The sequence below is a fragment of the Mugil cephalus genome, chromosome 12, assembly GCF_022458985.1.
Source record: "Mugil cephalus isolate CIBA_MC_2020 chromosome 12, CIBA_Mcephalus_1.1, whole genome shotgun sequence".
NCBI classification, from domain to species: Eukaryota; Metazoa; Chordata; class Actinopteri; order Mugiliformes; family Mugilidae; genus Mugil; species Mugil cephalus.
The window spans coordinates 24,079,423-24,101,184 of NC_061781.1; the positions used below are offsets into that span (position 1 = coordinate 24,079,423).

Below are 21,762 nucleotides of genomic sequence, written 5' to 3' on the forward strand. Positions count from 1 at the left end.
TACAGTCAAATTTGTCATTTTTGTTGTTCAACACTAAAATCAGCCATTTCCTATTGTACGGCCTATGCATAAAATGTTGTTTTTTGTGCTTGTGTTAGTGATCTTAGCAGAATATTATGAGGTGTGTGTCTAGTCAGCAGTTTTTAAGGCACAAGGGAGACCTACACAACACTACAGGTCATAATGTTATGGCTGACTGGTGTATGTTTAGGTAGTATTCCACATATGCTGTACATCCATGAGTGTAGAGACAGAAGAGAAAGGGGCTCAGCACAGAGCCCTGTGGAGCTCCACTGCTGACTGATAGAAAAGGAAGAACAGTAGCAGCCCTGACTTACTGTGGCTGGTTTGTTAAAAAGTCCTAGATCCACAGGCTGATGTTATGCTGGACACCTAGCTCAGGATATCCCTGATGCCAATAAAACAGTGAGCTAGTTGATGGGGCCACTGATAACAAAGCACAAACATCCGATTCAGGATACAGGTTTATTCCGAAGAAAATAGTACAGAAAGTATGATTTAATTAACATAAAAATGAGCATGTGTCTAATGAACTGTGATGTTCTATAATGAAGTACATGCCTAAGTAAAAAATAAAAAGTGAAACTGCATTTTGTCTTGATAGCAACTTTAATGAGATCCATGGAGAATGACGCGTTCTAATAAAAAAAAAAAAATCCACATACTCAGTCCATTCGCTTTCTGAACTCTGGACATCAACATCTGCCAGGTGCATTTGAAGGACATCGACCTGGGAAGAAACAATATCCACCATTGCAGGTTGTATGTTAGTCATGTAAAAGCATTTATCCATATTATCCTTGCTGATCGTGTAATCTCAAAGATTTCTAACTGAACATTTGTTTTAGGAAACATTAATGGATGGTGAAGTTAACATAACATATATAACTCTTGATGGGCATGTGGAATTGCAAACATACAGGTATGTGTATTTTACAATCATGTTCATTGCGTACATTGTAATAGTATCTTTTAATTTCATCATTGTGTATCTCATCTGGACCAAGAAAAATCTGCATGAGCCCATGTACACTTTCATTGCAGCCTTACTTGTAAACTCTGTTGTCTTCAGCACTAATATCTATCCAAAGTTTTTAATTGACATATTATCTGAAAAGCAAGTAATATCGTACTCAGCCTGCCTCTTACAGTTTTTTATATTTTATTCTTTGGCCTGTTCTGAATTCTTGCTTTTGGCAGTCATGTCCTATGACAGATATGTGTCTATATGTAAACCTCTGCAATATCCAGCTATCATGACCAAAGAAAGAGTGAGCATTTTCCTGGTTCTGGCTTGGATTGTGCCTGCTTGTGCGACTGCATTTCCGGTAATAATGAGTGCTGATATGAAACTCTGTCATTTCACTCTGAATGGGATTTTATGTAACAATTCAATTTACAATCTGCACTGTGAGAGCTCAGTAGCACGATCTGTATTTGGTGTTGTTGCTCTGATAGTCGCTGCACTTTTCCCTCTGCTCTTCATCCTTTTCACATACACCAGAATACTTATAATAACCTCTCGATGTTCTAAAGAAGTGAGGAAAAAGGCTGCAGAGACCTGTCTACCACATCTGCTGGTTCTAGTCAGCTACACTTTTTTGTGTAGCTATGATAACATTATTGCTCGACTGGGCTCTGATTTTCCAAAAATTGTTAGTTTCATAATGACCTTGCAGGCAATTTTGTATCATCCCTTGTTAAATCCAATAATTTATGGTTTGAAGATGAAAGAAATATCAAAGCATTTGAAGAGATTGTTCAGTCAAACCAAAGTGATCTAATACATTAAAAGTATTGTTAAATTAGAGCCATTTCCTTTGTGAATAAATACAGAGATGTCAATTCTTCTAATACTTTGAGGTATTTGATATTAAAACCAATTTCTCTTCATTATTTTGATGTCATAATTTAAGAAAGGAAGGAAGTTCATGTTTAATGCAGTTTTGTTAGACAAGATGAAGACACATGTCTAATCAAGGGTTTGCACCATGTCTCTGTTTTTGGTTGTGGAGAATTTTCACCGGACTGGGTTTTCAACTGTAGGTAGTTTAGATACATAAAGCCTGGTGGTGATCCAACCTGTAACCTGTACTGTATATGCAGCAAATAATGTCACCAGAGTCTGTGGGTTTTGGGGAAATGTCATTGTGAAAAGGTGATTTGAGAATTTTTTGAGGGCTCAATCAAGGATGGCTCTCTATCAACAGCATTAGTATAGAAAGGGATACTGCTTTAAGAGTCCGAGAAGTAACCAAAGCATACATCGTTTGCATAATTATCTACCCTATAACTTATCTTTCGTAGAGGCCTTTGGCACCAGTGCTCATATAAAAAGATAATGGTTTCATTAGGGTCTAGAGCATTTTTTCTAACTGCTTCATCAGACGGTGTCAATGTGTTTTGGACTGTGAGACCTTTCAAGTGTATTTGAGTAATTTCCAGGGGTGGGGCTAAAAGGATCTAGTGTGCATTTTAAATACTGCAAACCCTTCCACACATTGTCTAAATCAAGCTAATCCTTGCTCCACAATGCACATTTCCAATGGGCGATTTTGCTTTTCAATGTTGTGTTCAACACACACAGTACCTACTGTACAAAGCGCTCTTTTAACAAGCTACTATATTATGCACAGCACATGCACTGTCCACAAACCTGACACATTTACATGCTTGCACATTTGCAGGTGATGAAACTGTCTGAAGGTGAAGCAATAATAAATAAATAAATAAAACTTTCCACAGAATTAAGCTGTTCTGATTTCTGGAGATGAATGCACAACAAGTATGTTTTGAAGTCAATTATCCAAATAAGTTCTACAACACTGCAGTGCATTGTTGAATGCTAGTAAAGCTGTGAATGTGGTTACACTTTTATTCAAATATGATGATCAGGCACTCTACCATTTTTATCACTACAAGCATATTCTAGGCATTGATAATTTGTGATCAACATAACACATGCAACTTATTGCACATTGAATGCACAAATACAAATCTGTTTGATTTGCGATCATGGTTAAAGGGCATATTTTAGTAATCCATGGTGATTTTACCATTGCACCATTTAGTACCCTGTTTGGATGCACAAGATTCCATTCAAAGTCAGTTTACAGGGTTGTTACACTTTGATTTCCACTCTTCAGCTTCAAGAGCACACTCTGCAAATTGGGATTGTTCCTCTGTTAAATAAGACACCTTTCAGCATTCAGGCGAGTTTAGCATGCCTGCTTATTTGGATTTTACACAGCAGTTTGCTCTCTCACTCCAGGGTGAAAACATTCAGCCACGTCGACAGTGACTGCAGACACTGCTTTGGCAAATCTTAGTTTAGTCCAGCTCATTTCAAAGCTTCCACTCTTTCATTTCGGCTCCTTTAGACAAGCCAACCCTCATGGCTACGAAATGGCTTTACATTTAATTTCTCTCGAGCCTTCTATTTTGTCCCAGTTTGGTGATTATGAATGGTTTGTGTGTTGGTCAAAATGTTTTCATTCACTATTTTCACAAAAGCCTTTTTTTGTTCATGTATTTTCCTTTATTACAGAAAAATACAGTTATTGTTCAACATTTAACCAAAGCTTTAAATCAACGACTGAATCACAGCAAACAAATCAAATGAATACAGGCCAAAGCCTTACCATTATGACACTTTAGATAAAAGTCTTTAGGCCATGTTGGATTTCAGAAATTCTGGATGCCTCCCCTTGGATGTCCAGTTTTTGCTAAGTTCTTCACTTTTCATGATGCCTTTGCATTTTAATCTGGTGTCATTTTCTGCTACCCATCGAAAAATACTACTCTGTGGTTGTGTTTAGTGTTAGGGTTAGTGCCTATTGGGAAAAGGCAGCGATAGCAAAAACTAAAAAGGCAGTAAATTCGCCAGAACAGTGTCTCCCTGTGTTTCTCAGTCAATCAAAAAAGCCTTTATTGTCACTAGTACAATTACCAGCAAAATTAGCCATCAACCCTCTGTAGCTCTGTGTTTACCTGGCCTGTACCATGACACTCACTGTATTTGGAGCGTCTACCCCCTTCCTTTTCTAACACAATGGTATGCTCCTCATCTGTCCTGCATGTGATTGGGTGCATGGGGTGCCCATCAAGATAATTCAACTGTCAACTATCTTTTTTTTTTTTTTTGATGAGGTTTGTCAGGTTCTGTCTGATCAGAAACAATAAGTGCTGTTCCTACCCTTTCCGTAATCTGAAATGTCATTGTGTTTTGTATTATATTGTTGTGTTTTCTGTTATGTTGTTGTGTTTTGACCTTAAGGGCCACCCACTAACCAACTGATAACATCCTGTAGCCAGACACCACAGGACACCCTCAGAAGGTTCATGTCCATTCACTGATGAGTCACAACGGTTTTGGAAGCACAAGGGAAACCTACACATTATTAGGTCATAATGTTATGCCTAATTGGTGCATGTTTAGGTAATATTTCATATATAGCTGTTTTGTTGTCTGCAAATTTGAAATTTGATGTACATCCATGAGTGTAGAGATGGAAGTGAAAGGGGCTCAGCACAGAACCTTGTGGAGCTCCAGCAATGAATGATAGAAGAGGAAGAACAGTAGCAGCCCTGATTGACTGTGGCTGACTGACTTATTCCTAAGAAAATAGTACAGAAAATATGATTTAATTAACATAAAAATGAGCATGTGTCTAATGAACTATGATGTTCTACAATGAAGCACATGCCTAAGTAAATAAATAAAAAAATAAATGGGAGGAAATCGCATTTTATTTTGATGACTTTAATGAGATCCATGGAGAATGAACCGTTCTAATAAAAGAAAAAATCCACATACTCAGTCCATTCGCTTTCTGAACTCTGGACATCAACATATGCCAGGTGCATTTGAAGGGCATCGATCTGTGAAGAAATAATATCCACCATTGCAGGTTGTATGTTAGTCATGTAAAAGCCTTTATCCATATCATCCTTGCTGATTGTGTAATCTCAAAGATTTCCAACTGAACATTTGTTTTAGGAAACATTAATGGATGGTGAAGTTAACATAACATATATAACTCTTGATGGGCATGTGGAATTGCAAACATACAGGTATGTGTATTTTACGATCATGTTCATGGCGTACATTATAATAATATCCTTTAATTTCATTATTGTGTATCTCATCTGGACCGAGAAAAACCTGCATGATCCCATGTACGTTTTCATTGCAGCCTTACTTGTAAACTCTGTTGTCTTCAGCACTAATATCTATCCAAAGTTTTTAATTGACATATTATCTGAAAAGAAGGTCATAACGTACTCAGCCTGCCTCTTACAGTTCTTTATATTTTATTCTTTGGCCTGTTCTGAATTCTTGCTTTTGGCAGTCATGTCCTATGACAGATATGTGTCTATATGTAAACCTCTGCAATATCCAGCTGTCATGACAAAAGAAAGAGTGAGTATTTTCCTGGTTCTGGCTTGGATTGTGCCTGCTTGTGTTACTGCAGTTCCAGTAATAATGAGTGCTGATATGAAACTCTGTCATTTCACTCTGAATGGAATATTCTGTAATAATTCAATTTACAATCTGCACTGTTTGAGCTCAGTAGCACGATCTGTATTTGGTGTTGTTGCTCTGATAGTCGCTGCACTTTTCCCTCTGCTCTTCATCCTTTTCACGTACACTAGAATACTTATTATAACCTCTCGATGTTCTAAAGAAGTCAGGAAAAAGGCTGCAGAGACCTGTCTACCACATCTGCTGGTCCTAGTCAGCTACACCTTTTTGTGTGGCTATGATATCATTATTGTTCGACTGGGCTCTGATTTTCCTAAAATTGTTAGTTTCATTATGACTTTACAGGCGATTTTATATCATCCTTTGTTAAATCCAATAATTTATGGATTGAAGATGAAAGAAATATCAAAGCGTTTGAAGAGATTGTTCAGTCAAACCAAAATGATCTAATACATTAAAAGTATTGTTAAATAAGAGCCATTTCCTTTGTGAATAAATGCAGAGATGTGATTTTTTTCTAATACTTTGAGGTATTTGAACTTATTTCTCTGTGTAAAAATTCATTATTTTGATGGAAAAATGTTATCATTTGAGAAAGGAAGGAAGTTCATGTTTAATGCAGCTTTGTGAGACATGCCTAATCAAAGGTTTGCACCATGTTTCTGCTTTTGGTTATGGAGAATTTTCACTGGACTGTTTCAACTGTAGGTAGTTTAGATACATAAAGCCTGGTGGTGATCCAACCTGTAACCTGTGTAGGAACCAAATAATGTCACCAAAGTCTGTGAGTTTTGGGGAAATGTCATTGTGAAAAGGTGATTTGAGCATTTTTTGAGGGCTCAATCAAGGATGGCTCTCTATCAACAGTATTCATATTAAAGGGATACCACTTTAAGGGTACGAGAAGTAACCAAAGCATAAATGTTTGCATTATTATCTACCCTATAACTTTTATTTTTCGTAGAGGCCTTTGGCACCAGTGCTCATATGAGAAGATCAGGGTTTCATTTGGGTCTAGAGCATTTAGCTTCGTCCTGCGAGTCAGTATGTTGCAATTGTTCTGAAAGTTTGCAATTAGACAGAAATTTAACTTTAAGTTACCACAACAACTATGAGACAGTTTCAATGTGTTTTGGACTGTGAGACCTTTCAAGTCTACTTGAATAATCTCCAGAAGTGGGGCTAAAAGGATCTAATGTGCATTTTAAATACTACAAACCCACATTGGCTGAATCAAGCTAATTCTTGCTGTGCAATGTACAATATAATTTCTAATGGGAGCTTTACTCATAGATTCAAGGCCTACAGACCCCCAAACCAAGTGGTAAGGAGACAATGGAAATCTATTTCTGAAGCAGCATAACTAAGGGATCATTCAGGGTTATCTGAGCCAGCCCTGATTATAAACTTGATGAAAAAGGTAAATTTTAACTCTGACCTTGAATAGTAGACTGGGTAACCCAAAGTGAGAGCTGGTTGTGTAGTAGAAAACCCTGATAGTTGAAGGCTCTACCCCCAATTTTATATTTAGATCCACAAGTAAGCCTGCACATAGAGAGGGAAGCATTATATTCGAGTAATAATGCACTATAAGGGTTTAAATTATCTTCTTGAATTCCTCATTTTAACACTGCACAGAAGACAGAAGGCAGTCCTACTCATTTGTTTAATGTTTCTATTAAACAACACTAATGGTGGTCAAAAATAGTCCCATAGTTCATCAGGACTGGAACCAAAGCTAATGTCTTCCAGATTAACTATATTATTAGATATGAATATCTAAGGTGCTTAGGGCCAAACACAATGGCTTTAGTTTGGTCAATCAAGTCTTTGTGACTTTAACCCTTAGATGCATGACCTACCAATATCTACACTCTTCCATGAGACGGGTGAAAAATTACCCCAGTTAGAATCAATGCATTTTATGCTGTAGAATGTGAAATCTTTCTCTAGGATCCTTACTAAGAACAATAATAACAATAACTCTTTGGTTTTATATAATGATTTTCTAAATACACAAAGATTACTGTTTCAGTTTACCACCACCACCAGGGATAGCTTTTCTCTTTGGACTGGATGATTGGACTAGTCACAGTCACAGCTGGCCTTCATCAGCTCACGCAGTCACACCCTAGTGCTGGTGGAAAACTACCTCATTAATCACAGCTGCCCTGGGGCAGATTGACGGAAACGTGGCTGCCAGTCCAGGACTACATCCTTTCCAACCACCAAACAGCCAACGAGTGCTCTACCCCCTGAGCTTTGTAGTGAGCTAGTGTTAGCTAACTACAAATTTGTTATTTGTAGTAATTTGATGATGATAACACAACACTATCACACAAAATTTATGGATGTGGTAAATCAGTTCATATTTTATAACAACACTTACATTATGAGGTGACATAACAGTCACTGTAGAGTAAATGAGTTGAATAGTGGCATGGATTTCCTCAGAGTTCTGTGCTAGGACCAATACTTTTGACATTATAAATGCTTCCCTTAGGCAATACTATTAGGAAACACAACAAACTTCCATTGCTATGCAGACGATACCCAGCTTTATTTATCCATGAAACCAGATGAAACTGATCAGCTGGTTAAACTCCAAGCATGCCATACAGACAAAAACTTGCATATAATTTATATTCTTTAACTTCACAAGAAAAAACAAAAGTCATTGTATTTGGTCCTAAACATCTCAGAGATCTTTGTTTCTTTTGCTTTGCCTTCAGTTGTACTGTGAAACACCTTGGTGTTATATTTGATGAGGATATGTCCTCATTTAATTTGCGCATAAAGCAAGTAACCAGAACTGCCTTCTTTCAGCTGCACAATATCATCAAAATTAGGAACATCCTGTTTCATAGTGAAGTTGACTAGTTCATGCATTTATGTCTTCCAGCCTGGATTACTGTAATTCATTACTGTCTAGCTGTCTTAATATCTCTACAAAAAACTCCAATTGATTCAAAATGCTGCAGCATTTAAAATCTAGAATAAAATTTAAAATCATATGTTCATAATCTTCATAATCTTAACAGATCAATTTGATCCAAAGTGCAAGCCTACTTGTCTACTACTGGTTCCTAGAATTTCAAAAAGTAGAATGTGAGGTTGAGTCTTTAGCCATCAGGCCCCTCTCCTGTGGAACCAGCTCCAAGTTTGGGTTCAGGAGGCAGACCCCCTCTCTATTTTTAGGGTCAGGCTAAAGACTTTAGTTAGGACTGGACTTGACCATCCCTTAGTTATGCTGCAACAGGCCAAAGCTGCTGAGGGACAATGCACTGAGCACATGTCCTCTACTCTCTTCTCTCTTGCATCAAGTTCTTAACCTCTAATTTATTTTCTCTGGCCCCAAGTTGCTGTTCTCCAATGAACATCGAACTCCAGTTCCTGCATATTCAGCCTAGACCTTCAACCTGTGAACTCTGCTCTAATACCCCTAATCTCAGAGTCTCAGAACTCCATTATTGATAGTTTATCATCTGGCACATTCTCATCTAATTGATCCGCTTGGAATTGTTTCTGCCACTTCCATAATGCATATAACATATCCTTTCCGTCGTTTGAGCTCATCACCATTACGTGTTTATTTCATATGGTCGTTCTATCAGGATCAAAACCCAGACCATCAAGGTGAATCGCCGTACCATCTCATTCATGTCTAAGCTATTAACTGGCGTTCATCCTGGCCTTCTATGGTTTTCTCAGATGTCCGGAAGTTACTGCCTCAACCCTTTGCTTTGATCCTCTTCAGCATGGCTGCCTTCCAGACCTGTCCGCCTTCTCAAACCACACCACAGTTTTCTATGTGAAACACTCAAAAACCAACCAGTTCGGCCCACCAAAACCAGTCTTCTACTTCAACATTCAATACGAATTTAACTCCATCCTAATCTCCAACAAGTACTTACATTACCGGCTATCCTTAAATACATCTAACCAGCATGCTCTATTCGTCTCCAAGTCCGGACAGATCATTACCCCTTTTTGGTTCCACTGCCACTTGCATCAAGTTCTGTCCTTGTCGGGCATTTCTTCTTCGCATTACTCTGGTCATTCCTCAGTCTAAGGAAATTGCATCTCAGACCAATCTCAGACAGGGACTAATCTAGTCCCAAGACTACATCTGCTCCGATCTCCTGAGATACGTTCTTGGGGGTCCGTTGCACCCAAGAGCCACGCTGGATTCATATTCATACCCATCCATATTCATTAATCAATAAATTGTTAATCTGTCTCTCTGGTTGGAAGTGTGGTCCTTGCTAGTGAATTGTGTACATTGTATGCTAGCAAAGTAACATCAAAATTGGTGGTCAAGAGTTGCTATTAGGAGGCTTGACAACCTTCAAGTGGAATGACAGGAAGAAACAAGTCCTGTTATGTAAATGCTTTGAGTACTTTGCACCTTTAGGGGGTGTTAAAAGCTTGTTGTTGTTTTGTTTGTTTGTTTGTTTTTTTTAAACAAAAACCATGTCAAATTTCTGTCTTTGTGTGTGGTGAGGGTGAGAAAGGTAGGAATAGGAACTGGTGACAACAAAGGTACGCACTGCATTGAAACATGGTAAGGATGCAGAGACAACATATAAAAACAATTTTGATGTCTCATGCAAGTGCGAACGAAGAGTGGGGACGACAGTGAAAATTTTAGAAATTTGTCTAGAAATTTGTTTACACAGATTACATTAAGAGTGATTTAATACAGCACTTTTCCTTTCCCAGCATTTGTACACCACTTCATAATAATGTAAATGTACAGTGTAAATCTTGCAATATTTTCTTCAATGGGCAATAGGTTCTTTCATCATGATAATACATTCTTGCAGGACTGTGAAGTGACTAATTAAACAACTGATTGGCAAAGGAAGTCAGATTACTTGAAAACAACCCATACAACCAGTAAGAGAATCACAATACCATCCACCGTGAGAAAACATGGTGTAGCACATTAATACAGGATACAATGGTATTGATAATAGCCAGCAATGAGACTTTGGCCTACCCCAAGCAAAATTACGATGACCTGCATTCTTTGTATTTGTAAAACAAGAACGTTTTCTGTTGTGGACTACAATATAAGATACTGTGCGCTGGAAAGATAACATAATGGGCTGCACTGTAAAGTAAATGAGTTAGAACAATGATGTAATGGGCCTCCAGAGTGGAGATCCTTGGAGGGTGCAGCAATCTGATAAAAACTTTCCACAGTCTCAAACAATTCAAATTTTGTAGGTGAACATACACCAAGTGAATTTCAAGATCAGGTATCTGTGAATGAGTAAGATACTTAAAGCAGGTTAGTTTTATAGCAATTTGAATGATTTATGTTCACATATTGCACATTCTGTTTTATCATTTAGCTTTTGAAAAGAGTAATGGATGATGTTGATTTAAATATTACCTATATTATTCTTGATGGTCATGTGGAAATTGACAAATACAGATATGTCTACTTTTTTGTCTTGATATCAGTATATATTCTAATAATCTGCAGCAATTCTACTATTGTTTACCTTATTTGGATAGATAAAAACCTCCATGAGCCTATGTACATTTTCATTGCAGCTTTGCTACTGAACTGTATTCTTTACAGTACTACTGTTTATCCAAAGCTCCTGATCGACCTTTTATCTAAAAAACAGATCATCTCATATTCTGCCTGCCTCTTTCAGTTTTTTGTATTTTACTTTTTAGGGAGTGCAGAATTCTTTCTCTTGTCAGCTATGTCCTATGACAGATATGTGTCTATATGTAAACCTCTGCAATATCCAAATATCATGACAACAACCACTGTGAGAATGTTCCTGGTTATGGCTTGGGTTATACCTGCTGGTCATATTGCTGTTCCTGCAATACTGAGCGCACAAGCAAAACTGTGCAAGTTCAATTTAAAAGGAGTATTTTGTAACAATGCAGTTTATCATCTTCAGTGTGTAGAATCAAGATCCATTACTATATTTGGAGTGATTTGTTTATTGGATCTTGTAGTATTTCCTATGCTCTTCATAGTTTTTACATACACCAGGATACTTATAATAACCTACCGATGTTCTAGAGAAGTGAAAAAGAAAGCTGCAGAAACCTGTTTACCACACCTGTTGGTATTGATCAGTTTCTCTATTTTGAGTGCATATGATGTTAGCATAGCTCGTGTGGAATCTAATCTTCCAAGAGCTGCACGTTTATTAATGACTTTACAAATAGTTCTGTATCACCCTCTGTTTAATCCATTTATATATGGACTCAAAATGAAGGAAATATCTAAACACTTGAAAAGATTGTTATGTCCCGGCAAATTCATCTGATTTCCTCATCACTGTATGTGATAATTAAATCAATTATGTATTTTCTACTCGTTTACAGTTTGTTATTGATGCTTGATTGATTCCTTTTAGTGGAACCGTAGCAAAGAAAATCATATTTGTTGTTGTTCATAGTAAAATGTCCAATAGAAATACTACACTTCGAAACAACTGGAGACCATTTACTTTATTAATAAATACATAATAATACATATAGCAACTCTCCACAATACAACCTTGAGTGACTTATCCAGTCATTTCTGTGTAGGGAACATGCATTTAAGAGATCAGAAATCAATAGTTTTATGTATTTATGTATTTATGATCTTTTAAATGCACTCTGTACATTAACACTTAGGTGCATGACCTAACATTACCTACACTATTCCATGAGTGGGGTCAAAAACCCTGCAATATATATGTAATGATAATAAGAATAATAGTTTGGTTTTATATAGTGCTTTTCTAAATATCAAAAAACTACTGTGGTAGTTTATCACCACCACCAGGGCAGTTGTGACTACATCTGCTCACACAGTCACACCCTGGTGGTGGTAAACTACCTTAGTAGTCACAGCTGCCCTGGGGCAGACTGACGGCAACATGGCCTTCAATCTGTGCCAATGTTCTTTCGAACAACCACCAAACATCACTCAACTGCAATCATACACCAGTGGGGTACACAGGGGGAGCAAGGCAGGTGAAGTGTCTTGCCAATTGCTTTACCTCCTGAGCTATGGCTGTAGTTGGTAACTTTGTAGTTAGCCAGTGTTAGCTAGTGTTAGCTAGCTAACTAGTTTAAAACAAACATGAAAAAATGGATGATGAGCAAATTAGCATATTGACATGACTTTTAGGCCAGAATGTGTTTTGCCTGTGTTTATGAAATTGTGTGTTTTATGTGTTCTTTTCATTCTTTTTTAATTATTTTGAAATGTGAAATATCATTAGCACTTACAAGTCAAATATACTTTGCATGCTAGCCTCAACTTGATGGACTGCAATAGAAATTAATCATGTGACGTTATTGCATCATCCTCGTGGATTTTAGAAATATATGCACATTGTTTATTGCATTTTCTTAAATTTATCAAATAAAATCGATCAATCAATCAACTACAATCAAAGGTTCCTAGGGTTTTCCTTCGAAATTCCATAGAAAATGCTTCGGGTGGTACTGATGCAAAAAAGTGCAATTACCTAAAAAAGGTAACTGTTAGATACAAATCCAAATGGCTTCATGTCAAAGACAACTTATTATAGGAATACATGGAAGATTAAACAATAAGAAAAAAAAAAATACAAAAATATTGCAACAAAAATGACCGCATCAGCTGTTTTTGTCATTATTTATTACACTGTATAATTATCATTTGAATATGGGTTGATTAGCAGTTAAATTTACACAATGTGTCTCTGTCCAAACATACAGTATTTCAGCCTAACTGTGGTTAATAATGAAAGTGCAAATATATTGAAATATTGTAAAACTTTCATTTGCTATAGGATTTGTTGTCATTACGTTACTACCACAGCCAGCTCTAGCCATTTTGGTACCCTATGTAAAAAATAAACACACCAGTCACAAACACACTATTAAACAGCAATATCAAATACTTAAATTGAATATCAGAAATAAAACCTCTGGTCAAATGTATTATATATCAAGAAATCACTGAGAGCACCAGTTACAGTCCATCTAGAAAACTGTTTATATAGATTAGATTAGCAGTGACTTAGTACAGCAGTTTTTCCTTAAATGTCATCAGAGTAGTATATCCTCACATTAATTTAGAGTGCATAAACAAGTGCATAAACAAGATATATATTCCGGGTAGTACCAACAACTTTGCTGCTGTTCCAGAAGACAGCAGCAACTTTACTAGTTGACCATCACATGAATACCATGGACGCCTCCAGGTGAGACAGATGAGTCACCCAGTGTGTCATTGCATCAAACTAGCAGCGTTTTTTGAAATGTTTAGAATACAACAAATGTACTACTGCATTACACACTCATCTGGAAGGGGGTGAACACTTTTTCATACCACTGCATCTGCAGTGCACAGTATTGATAACCTCATGTGTTCTGTTGGTATCATTGTTGCTGTGGTTGTAGAGCATGTTTTTTGTCCTTGATGTCAGTAAATGCACCATGCAGAGACAGAAATTATGTAACAGTAGCCCGGTTCAGTTGTCAATTACCTTGCAGAAAATCCTCCATAGCTTCAGCATAGGATACTGTGAGCTAGAAAAATTACGTAATGGACCACACTGTAGAGTCAATGAGTTAGAACAATGATGTAATGGGCCTCTAGATTTGAGATCCTTGGAGGGTCCAGCAATCTGATAAAAACTTTCCACAGCCTCACACCATTCAAAATTTGCAGGTGAACATACACCAAGTGAATTTCAAGATCAGGTATCTGTGAATGAATGAATACTTAGAGCAGGTTGGTTTTATAGTAATTTGAATGATTATTTATGTTCACTTGTTACACATTCTGTTTTATCATTGAACATTAAGATTTTACAAATACTAATGGATGATGTTGATTTAAATGTTACTTATATAATTCTTGATGGGTACGTAGAAATTGACAAATACAGATATTTATACTTTTTAATTATGTTTACACTATATATTCTAATAATCTGCAGCAATTCTACTATTGTGTACCTTATCTGGATACATAAAAACCTCCATGAGCCTATGTACATTTTCATTGCAGCTTTGCTACTGAACTGTGTTCTTTACAGCACTTCTATTTATCCAAAGCTCCTGATCGACTTTTTATCTGAAAAACAGATTATCTCATATTCTGCCTGCCTCTTTCAGTTTTTTCTGTTTTACTTTTTTGGGAGTGCAGAATTCCTTCTCTTGTCAGTTATGTCCTACGATAGATATGTGTCTATATGTAAACCTCTGCAATACCCAAATATTATGACAAGAACCAATGTGAGTATGTTTCTGGTTATAGCTTGGCTTATACCTGCTGGACACATGGCTGTTCCTGCAATACTGAGCGCACAAGCAAAACTGTGTGACTTCACTTTCAAAGGCATATTTTGTAACAACGCAATTTATGATCTGCATTGTGTAAAATCAAGATCTGTTACTATGTTTGGTGCAGTCATTTTATTAGATCTTGTAGGATTTCCTTTTCTCTTCATAGTTTTTACATACACCAGGATACTTATAATAACCTACCGATGTTCTAGAGAAGTCAGGAAGAAAGCTGCAGAGACCTGTTTACCACACTTGTTTGTCTTGATTGTTTTCTCCATTTTGAGTGGATACGAGGGAATTATAGTACGGGTGGAATCTGATTTCTCAAAGACTGAACGTTTCCTAATGACGTTACAAATAATTCTGTATCACCCTCTGTTTAATCCATTTATATATGGACTCAAAATGAAGGAAATATTTAAACACTTAAAACGATTGTTATGTCCAGCCAAATTCATCTGATTTCCTCATCACTGTTGGTGATGATTAAATCAATTATGTATTTGGAAGGTATGTTTTTCCTATTTATATTTAGTTTGTCTCTCTGTGCAAAACAATGCTTTAATAATTCCTTTTAGTGGAGTTGTACTGATGAAAATCAATTTAACTTGATCTCTGAAACAATAACTTGTCAAATATTTATTTGTCCTTGTGTTCACAATACAAGTGTCCAACAGAAATACCACAGTTTTAGACAACTACAGACCATTTACTTTATTGATGAACACATGAATGAATGAAGTAACATATATCAACCTTCCACAATATAAACTTGAGTCAATTGTCCGGTCATTTCTGTGTCCCTTAAAATAAGGAAATGTGTATTTAAAGAGACTGTAAATAAATTAAATAAAACATTAAGCATTAAAGCATTAAACATTAAGCACATATTAATTTTACTGAATAACTTTCATTTGTATGAGTTTAAATAGAAGTTAAATTTGCACAATGTGCCTTTGTCCGAACATACAGTATTTGATCCTAACTGTGGTTAATAATGAAAGTGTAAATATATTGAAATATTGCAAAACTTTCATTTGCTATAAGGTTTGTTGTCAACACGTTACCGCCAGAGCCGACTATAGCCATGTTGGTACGCTCTGTGAAACAATAAACACACCAGTCACACCATTAAACAGCAATATCAAATACTTAAATTGAATATCAGAAATAAAACCTCTGGTCGAATGTTTTATATATCAAGAAATCGCTGAGACCACCGGTTATAGTACATCTAGAAAACTACTTATATACAGTAGATTAGATTAGCAGTGACTTGGTACAGCAGTTTTTCGTTGAATGTCATCAGAATAGTATATCCTCACATGAATTTAGAGTGCATAACTAAACAAGATATATAGTCTGGGTAGTATCAACAACTTTGCTGCTGTTCTAGAAGACAGCAGCAACTTCACTAGTTGCCCATCACATAAATACCATGGATACCTCCAGGTGAGACAAATGAGTCGCCCAGTGTGTCATTGCATCAAACTAGCAGCGTTTTTTGAAATGTGTGGAAATCTTCAGTAAAGATAAAGATCACACTACCATGACATGAAGAATATTGTAAGTCAGTCCTGCAAAACAACAAATGTACTACTGCATTACACACTAATCTGAAAAGACATCCACTAACAGAGGAACGGACCAAATCCTATCAGCAACAGTCAATTAACAACTTCACCTGCAGGAACAGAGAGAAGGAGGCTGCAAATCAACGTAGTCTCAAGTTATTAGACCTTTAGATGTTATACACAGGTGATACACTGCATTTTATTTCCCTGGCTACATTATTTCTCTGGGTACATTTTGTCTTGTCAGTCCACAGAGTATTTTGCCAAAACTTCTTGAGGATCATCAAATTGAGACTAGCCTTTGTGTTCTTTTTGCACAGCAGTGTTTTTTGTCTTTGATCTCTGCCATGCAGGCCATTTTTGCCCAGTCTCTTTCTTACTGTGGACTCATAAACACTGACCTTAACTGAGGCAAGTGAGGCCTGCAGTTCTTTGTATGTTGTTGTGGATGACCTCTTTGATTAGTTGTCACTGCACTCTTTGGGTATTTTTGTTTGGCTGGCCATTCCTAGGAAGGTGCACCACTATTCCATGTTTTTATCCATACCAGTTGTGGATGATGGCTCTCACTGTGGTTCACTGGAGTCCCAAACTTTAGAAATTACTTTATAATCTGTCCCAGACTAATTATTTTCTTTCTCATTTATTCTTGAATTTCTTTGGATCTGGACATGATGTCTAGTTTATGATTATCTCTTAGTCAACTTCACTTTGTCATGCAAGTCCTATTTAAGTGATTTCTTGATTGAGAAGAGGTGTGGCAGTAATCAGGCCTGGGTGTGGCTAGAAAAATTGAACTCACTGTTAAGTTTTGTTTCAACAGAGAGGGCAAACAGTCAGTGCATTTACATGCACGTGAAAAAAACGAAGTATTGCCTTGTTCAGAATATGATATAAGAACTTACGTGCATGTAAACACGTTACCTGGATTAAAATTGGAGTTCTCATTATCTAATTGAGACACCCAGATAATGCGATTGGAATTGGAGTTTTCATCAGATAATGCGTGTGCGCATGCTCCACAACCACTGCGCTGGCGTGTGACCCCGGAACAAACACGTCCAAGAAAGCTAGGCGTAGAAGAAGAAGAAGAGAAACGGAGCCGCTAGAAGAACCGTCTGAGGGATAGCGTGGATCTTACCTGCACCAGAAGTAGCGGGAACATTACGTATGAGATTAAAAAATGTAGTATTATCCGTCTGGTTGCTGTTTGAAATGCTGGTCTGCTGCATGAACGACTCTTGTTTAATAGGTCAACCGGAAATCGGGCCGTATTAATGTGTGATTATCCCGCTGAAAAGACACGTATCGCTACTGAGTGTGGAGGAGGAGAACAGTTATTAGATTTTCTTGCGTTGCATGTAAACTGGGACAAGAACTGTAGTCAGAAAGTTGAAATTTGAGCATAGCTCGATTAAGCTCTGCATGTAAACGCACTGAGTTTCTCACACAGGGTCATATAGGTTTCAATTTTGTCCCATTAATTATAAAACCTTAATTTAAAAATAAATAATATAAATGTTTATTTGTTTTATCTTTGTGTTGTCTTTAAATTTCAATGATCTTAGGTGACACAAAAATTGAAAAAAGCTTTGCACAGTATTGACAACCGTATGTGTTCTGTTAGTTCACATTGTTGCTGTGGTTGTAGAGAATGTTTCTGTCCTTGATGTGAGTAATGTAATGTAACAGTTGTTTATGTTCAGTTGTCAATTACCTTGTAGAAAATCCTCCATAGCTTCAACATAGGATACTGTGACAGGTTACGTAATGGACCACACTGTAGAGTCAATGAGTTAGAACAATGATGTAATGGGCCTCCTGAGTTGAGATCCTTGGAGGGTCCAGCAATCTGATAAAAACTTTCCACAGCCTCAAACAATTCAAAATTTGTAGGTGGACATACACCAAGTGAATTTCAAGATCAGGTATCTGTGAATGAATGAATACTTAGAGCAGGTTGGTTTTAGGGAAATTTGAATGATTATTTATGTTCACTTGTTACACATTCTGTTTTATCATTGAACATTAAGGTTTTACAAATACTAATGGATGATGATGAGTTAAATGTTACTTATATAATTCTTGATGGGTACGTAGAAATGGACAAATACAGATATTTATACTTTTTAATTATGTTTACACTATATATTCTAATAATCTGCAGCAATTCTACTATTGTGTACCTTATCTGGATACATAAAAACCTCCATGAGCCTATGTACATTTTCATTGCAGCTTTGCTACTGAACAGTGTTCTTTACAGCACTGCTATTTATCCAAAGCTCCTGATTGACTTTTTATCTGAAAAACAGGTCATCTCATATTCTGCCTGCCTCTTTCAGTTTTTTTTGTTTTACTTTTTCGGAACAACAGAATTCTTTCTCTTGTCAGCTATGTCCTACGATAGATATGTGTCTATATGTAAACCTCTGCAATATCCAAATATCATGACAAGAACTAATGTGAGTATGTTCTTGGTTATAGCTTGGCTTATACCTGCTGGTCATATTGCTGTTCCTGCAATACTGACGGCAGAAACAAAACTGTGTGACTTAAATTTAAAAGGAATATTTTGTAACAACGCAATCTATGATCTTCATTGTGTAAAATCAAGATCTATTTCTATATTTGGTGCAGTCATTTTATTAGATCTTGTAGCATTTCCTCTGCTCTTCATAGTTTTTACATACACCAGGATACTTATAATAACCTACAGATGTTCTAGAGAAGTCAGGAAGAAAGCTGCAGAGACCTGTTTACCACACCTGTTGGTCATGATCGTTTTCTCCATTTTGTGTGCATATGAAGGAATCATAGTACGGGTGGTACCTAATTTTCCAAGAACTGAACGTTTCCTGATGACGTTACAAATAATTCTGTATCACCCTCTGTTTAATCCATTTATATATGGACTCAAAATGAAGGAAATATTTAAACACTTAAAACGATTGTTCTGTCCAGCCAAACTCATCTGATTTCATCATCATTTTTCGTGATGATTAAATCAATTATGTTTTTGTTGTTCATAGAAGAAATGTCCACTGGAAATGCTACACTTTGAGACACTTTGGAACTTTACTGATGAATACATAATGAAGTAACATATGTCAACTTTGCAAACTATATTACCTTGAGTCAATTGTCCAGTCATTTCTGTGTCCCTTAAAATAAGGGAATGTGTATTTAAAGGATTGTAAATAAATAATAAAATATAGAGTCTGTACATTAAGCAAATATTTATTATACTGTCATTTGTATATGATTTAATTAGAAGTTAAACTTATTCAATGTAATATTGAAAGTGCAAATATATTCAAATATTGCAACACCTTCATTTGTTATAGGTTTTCCAGAGCCAGCTCTAGCTTTCTTGATACCCTAGATGAAACAACAAATACACCAGTCATGAACACACCATTAAACCACAAAAAAAAAAAATATAATACTTAAATTGAATAACAGAAATAAACACTCTGTTCAAATGTATTTTATTTTGAGAAATCTCTGAAAAAACTTGCTATAGTCCATCTAGAAATTTGTTCATATACATTAGATCAGTGTTTCTCAATTCCGGTCCTCGGGACCCACTGCTCTGCATGTTTTCAATTTTTCCCTCTTCCAACACACCTGATTCAAATGAATGTCTCCTTTTTAGGCCACTGCAGAGCTTGATGATGAGGAATTGAGAAACTGACAAACAGTGACTTGGTACAGCAACTTTTCCTTGAATGTCATCTCACCTAGATCATAATAATGTAAATATATACTCTAAATTTTCCAGTATTTTTCTTCTGTGGGCCATAGGTTCTTTCATCATAGTAGAACATGCTCACATGAATTTAGAATACATAACTAAACAAGATATACACTTGGGGTAGTACCAGCTAGTCAACTTGTTGACTGGTAGCCCGTCATGTAACAATAACAACATTAATGCCCCCAAAAAAACAGATGAAGAGCCCAGTGTGTCATTGCAGCAAACTAGTAGTGGTTCTTGAATTGTGTGGAAATCTTCACTAAAGATAAAGGTCATACTACCATGACATGAAGAATATGTAAGTCAGTCCTGAAATACAACAAATGCACTCCTGCTTTATACACTCATCTGAAAAGGCATCCACTAACGCTAACAGAGGAACAGAACAAATCCTCATAACAATAGTCAATTAACAACTTCACCTGCAGTAACAGAGGGATGGAGGCTGCAAATCAACTTAGTCTCAAGTTATTGGACCTTTAGTTGTTGTATGAATTAGATCTACGTTTTATTTCACCTACTCTGTTATCCCGTCTTACGACATGCTGTGAAATGCTATTAAATGCTGTTGACAGTGCTGGTTTGTATAAGCTGAACATACAGTGTGTTAGATCCCGGAACAGGTATAACAGCTTCTCCGTTTACTATAGGGTTATGGCTTCACGTCTGCGGAGTATTACTCCAACCGAATTCAATGATAGCACTACTCAAGCTGTAGGCGGGGTAACTCGCCTGGCTTCTAACCACCCTTAGTCCTGACGTCTGCCCCGCTTCCTCACTTCCCCCGGAACCACCAGTCAGGGAGGCGTCCCGCAGCTGGGTCCGAAGTTGAGTCCCGTCAGTTGTGGTGGCTTACCCCTAATGGATCTGTGCACTTGGTACGTGCCAGGTTATAATTTAAAGGCTAGGCTGGAAGCCCTAGGGACATAGAAATAGTTTTAAGTGGAAACGACTAGTGTGACCAATAAGAGCAAGGTGTCGGAGCTACCATTATGATTGCCTATAGTTTTACTGTCTTGAGTACCAGCAAAAAGGGAGAAATAATCGTCAGCAAAGATTTTTGACCTTTAGAGCCAGATTTTATTTGAAGGTTCAGCAATAGCAGTTTGCAACAGCTCAATTAATTCGATCAAGAATCAGACATTGGTTAACATAAGATATGAATACAATTTAAACCTAAATCATGTAATACCTAATCAGAAATAAACTCTCTAAAGATTCTGTTCTAAAAATCACTTAATCAAACAAAGAATTACTCATGATCCAAGCAGGGGTAGTAGGGGTAATATAAAAATGTCCAAAACTGTCCCATAATTCCTTTTTAAAGTAGAACAGGCGTCGAGTGAGCCGCACGGCCGATGCGACCACACCCAACCCTAGTTCCTCTTACTGCCGCGGAGGGAGTTAGTAGAATAGGGAAGTCCTGATGAACGATGATTCTGTCCTTTGGTAAATCCCTTAAATCTTTCTCAAATGTATTCCAATTCGGTCTCCTTGACTCCGTACAAAGTCCAAGAAGTAGTAGAAATCCAAAGTGTGAAAGATAATCCAACTCTATCTGCTAGGCAGGGGGAATCCAGACCAAACTCTTAAAAGCCAAAATAGTACTG

General features: G+C 36.8%; 5 protein-coding genes across 5 annotated transcripts; all 5 read left to right on the forward strand.

Moving 5' to 3' along the window:
• Window positions 1-866: 866 nt before the first annotated feature.
• Window positions 867-1,805, forward strand: LOC125017816 (olfactory receptor 11A1-like). The gene has a single exon (XM_047601326.1). It carries the CDS (start codon window positions 879-881, stop codon window positions 1,803-1,805), a length of 927 nt encoding a protein of 308 aa, XP_047457282.1. The 5' UTR covers window positions 867-878.
• Window positions 1,806-5,029: 3,224 nt separating this feature from the next.
• Window positions 5,030-5,956, forward strand: LOC125017801 (olfactory receptor 11A1-like). Its single transcript, XM_047601308.1, has one exon. The coding sequence runs from the start codon at window positions 5,030-5,032 to the stop codon at window positions 5,954-5,956; it is 927 nt and encodes a 308-aa protein (XP_047457264.1).
• Window positions 5,957-10,881: 4,925 nt separating this feature from the next.
• Window positions 10,882-11,811, forward strand: LOC125017171 (olfactory receptor 11H2-like). The gene has a single exon (XM_047600035.1). It carries the CDS (start codon window positions 10,882-10,884, stop codon window positions 11,809-11,811), a length of 930 nt encoding a protein of 309 aa, XP_047455991.1.
• Window positions 11,812-14,350: 2,539 nt separating this feature from the next.
• Window positions 14,351-15,280, forward strand: LOC125017780 (olfactory receptor 142-like). Its single transcript, XM_047601264.1, has one exon. It carries the CDS (start codon window positions 14,351-14,353, stop codon window positions 15,278-15,280), a length of 930 nt encoding a protein of 309 aa, XP_047457220.1.
• Window positions 15,281-18,440: 3,160 nt separating this feature from the next.
• On the forward strand, window positions 18,441-19,370 carry LOC125017771 (olfactory receptor 142-like). Its single transcript, XM_047601247.1, has one exon. It carries the CDS (start codon window positions 18,441-18,443, stop codon window positions 19,368-19,370), a length of 930 nt encoding a protein of 309 aa, XP_047457203.1.
• The last annotated feature ends 2,392 nt before the right edge of the window (window positions 19,371-21,762 follow it).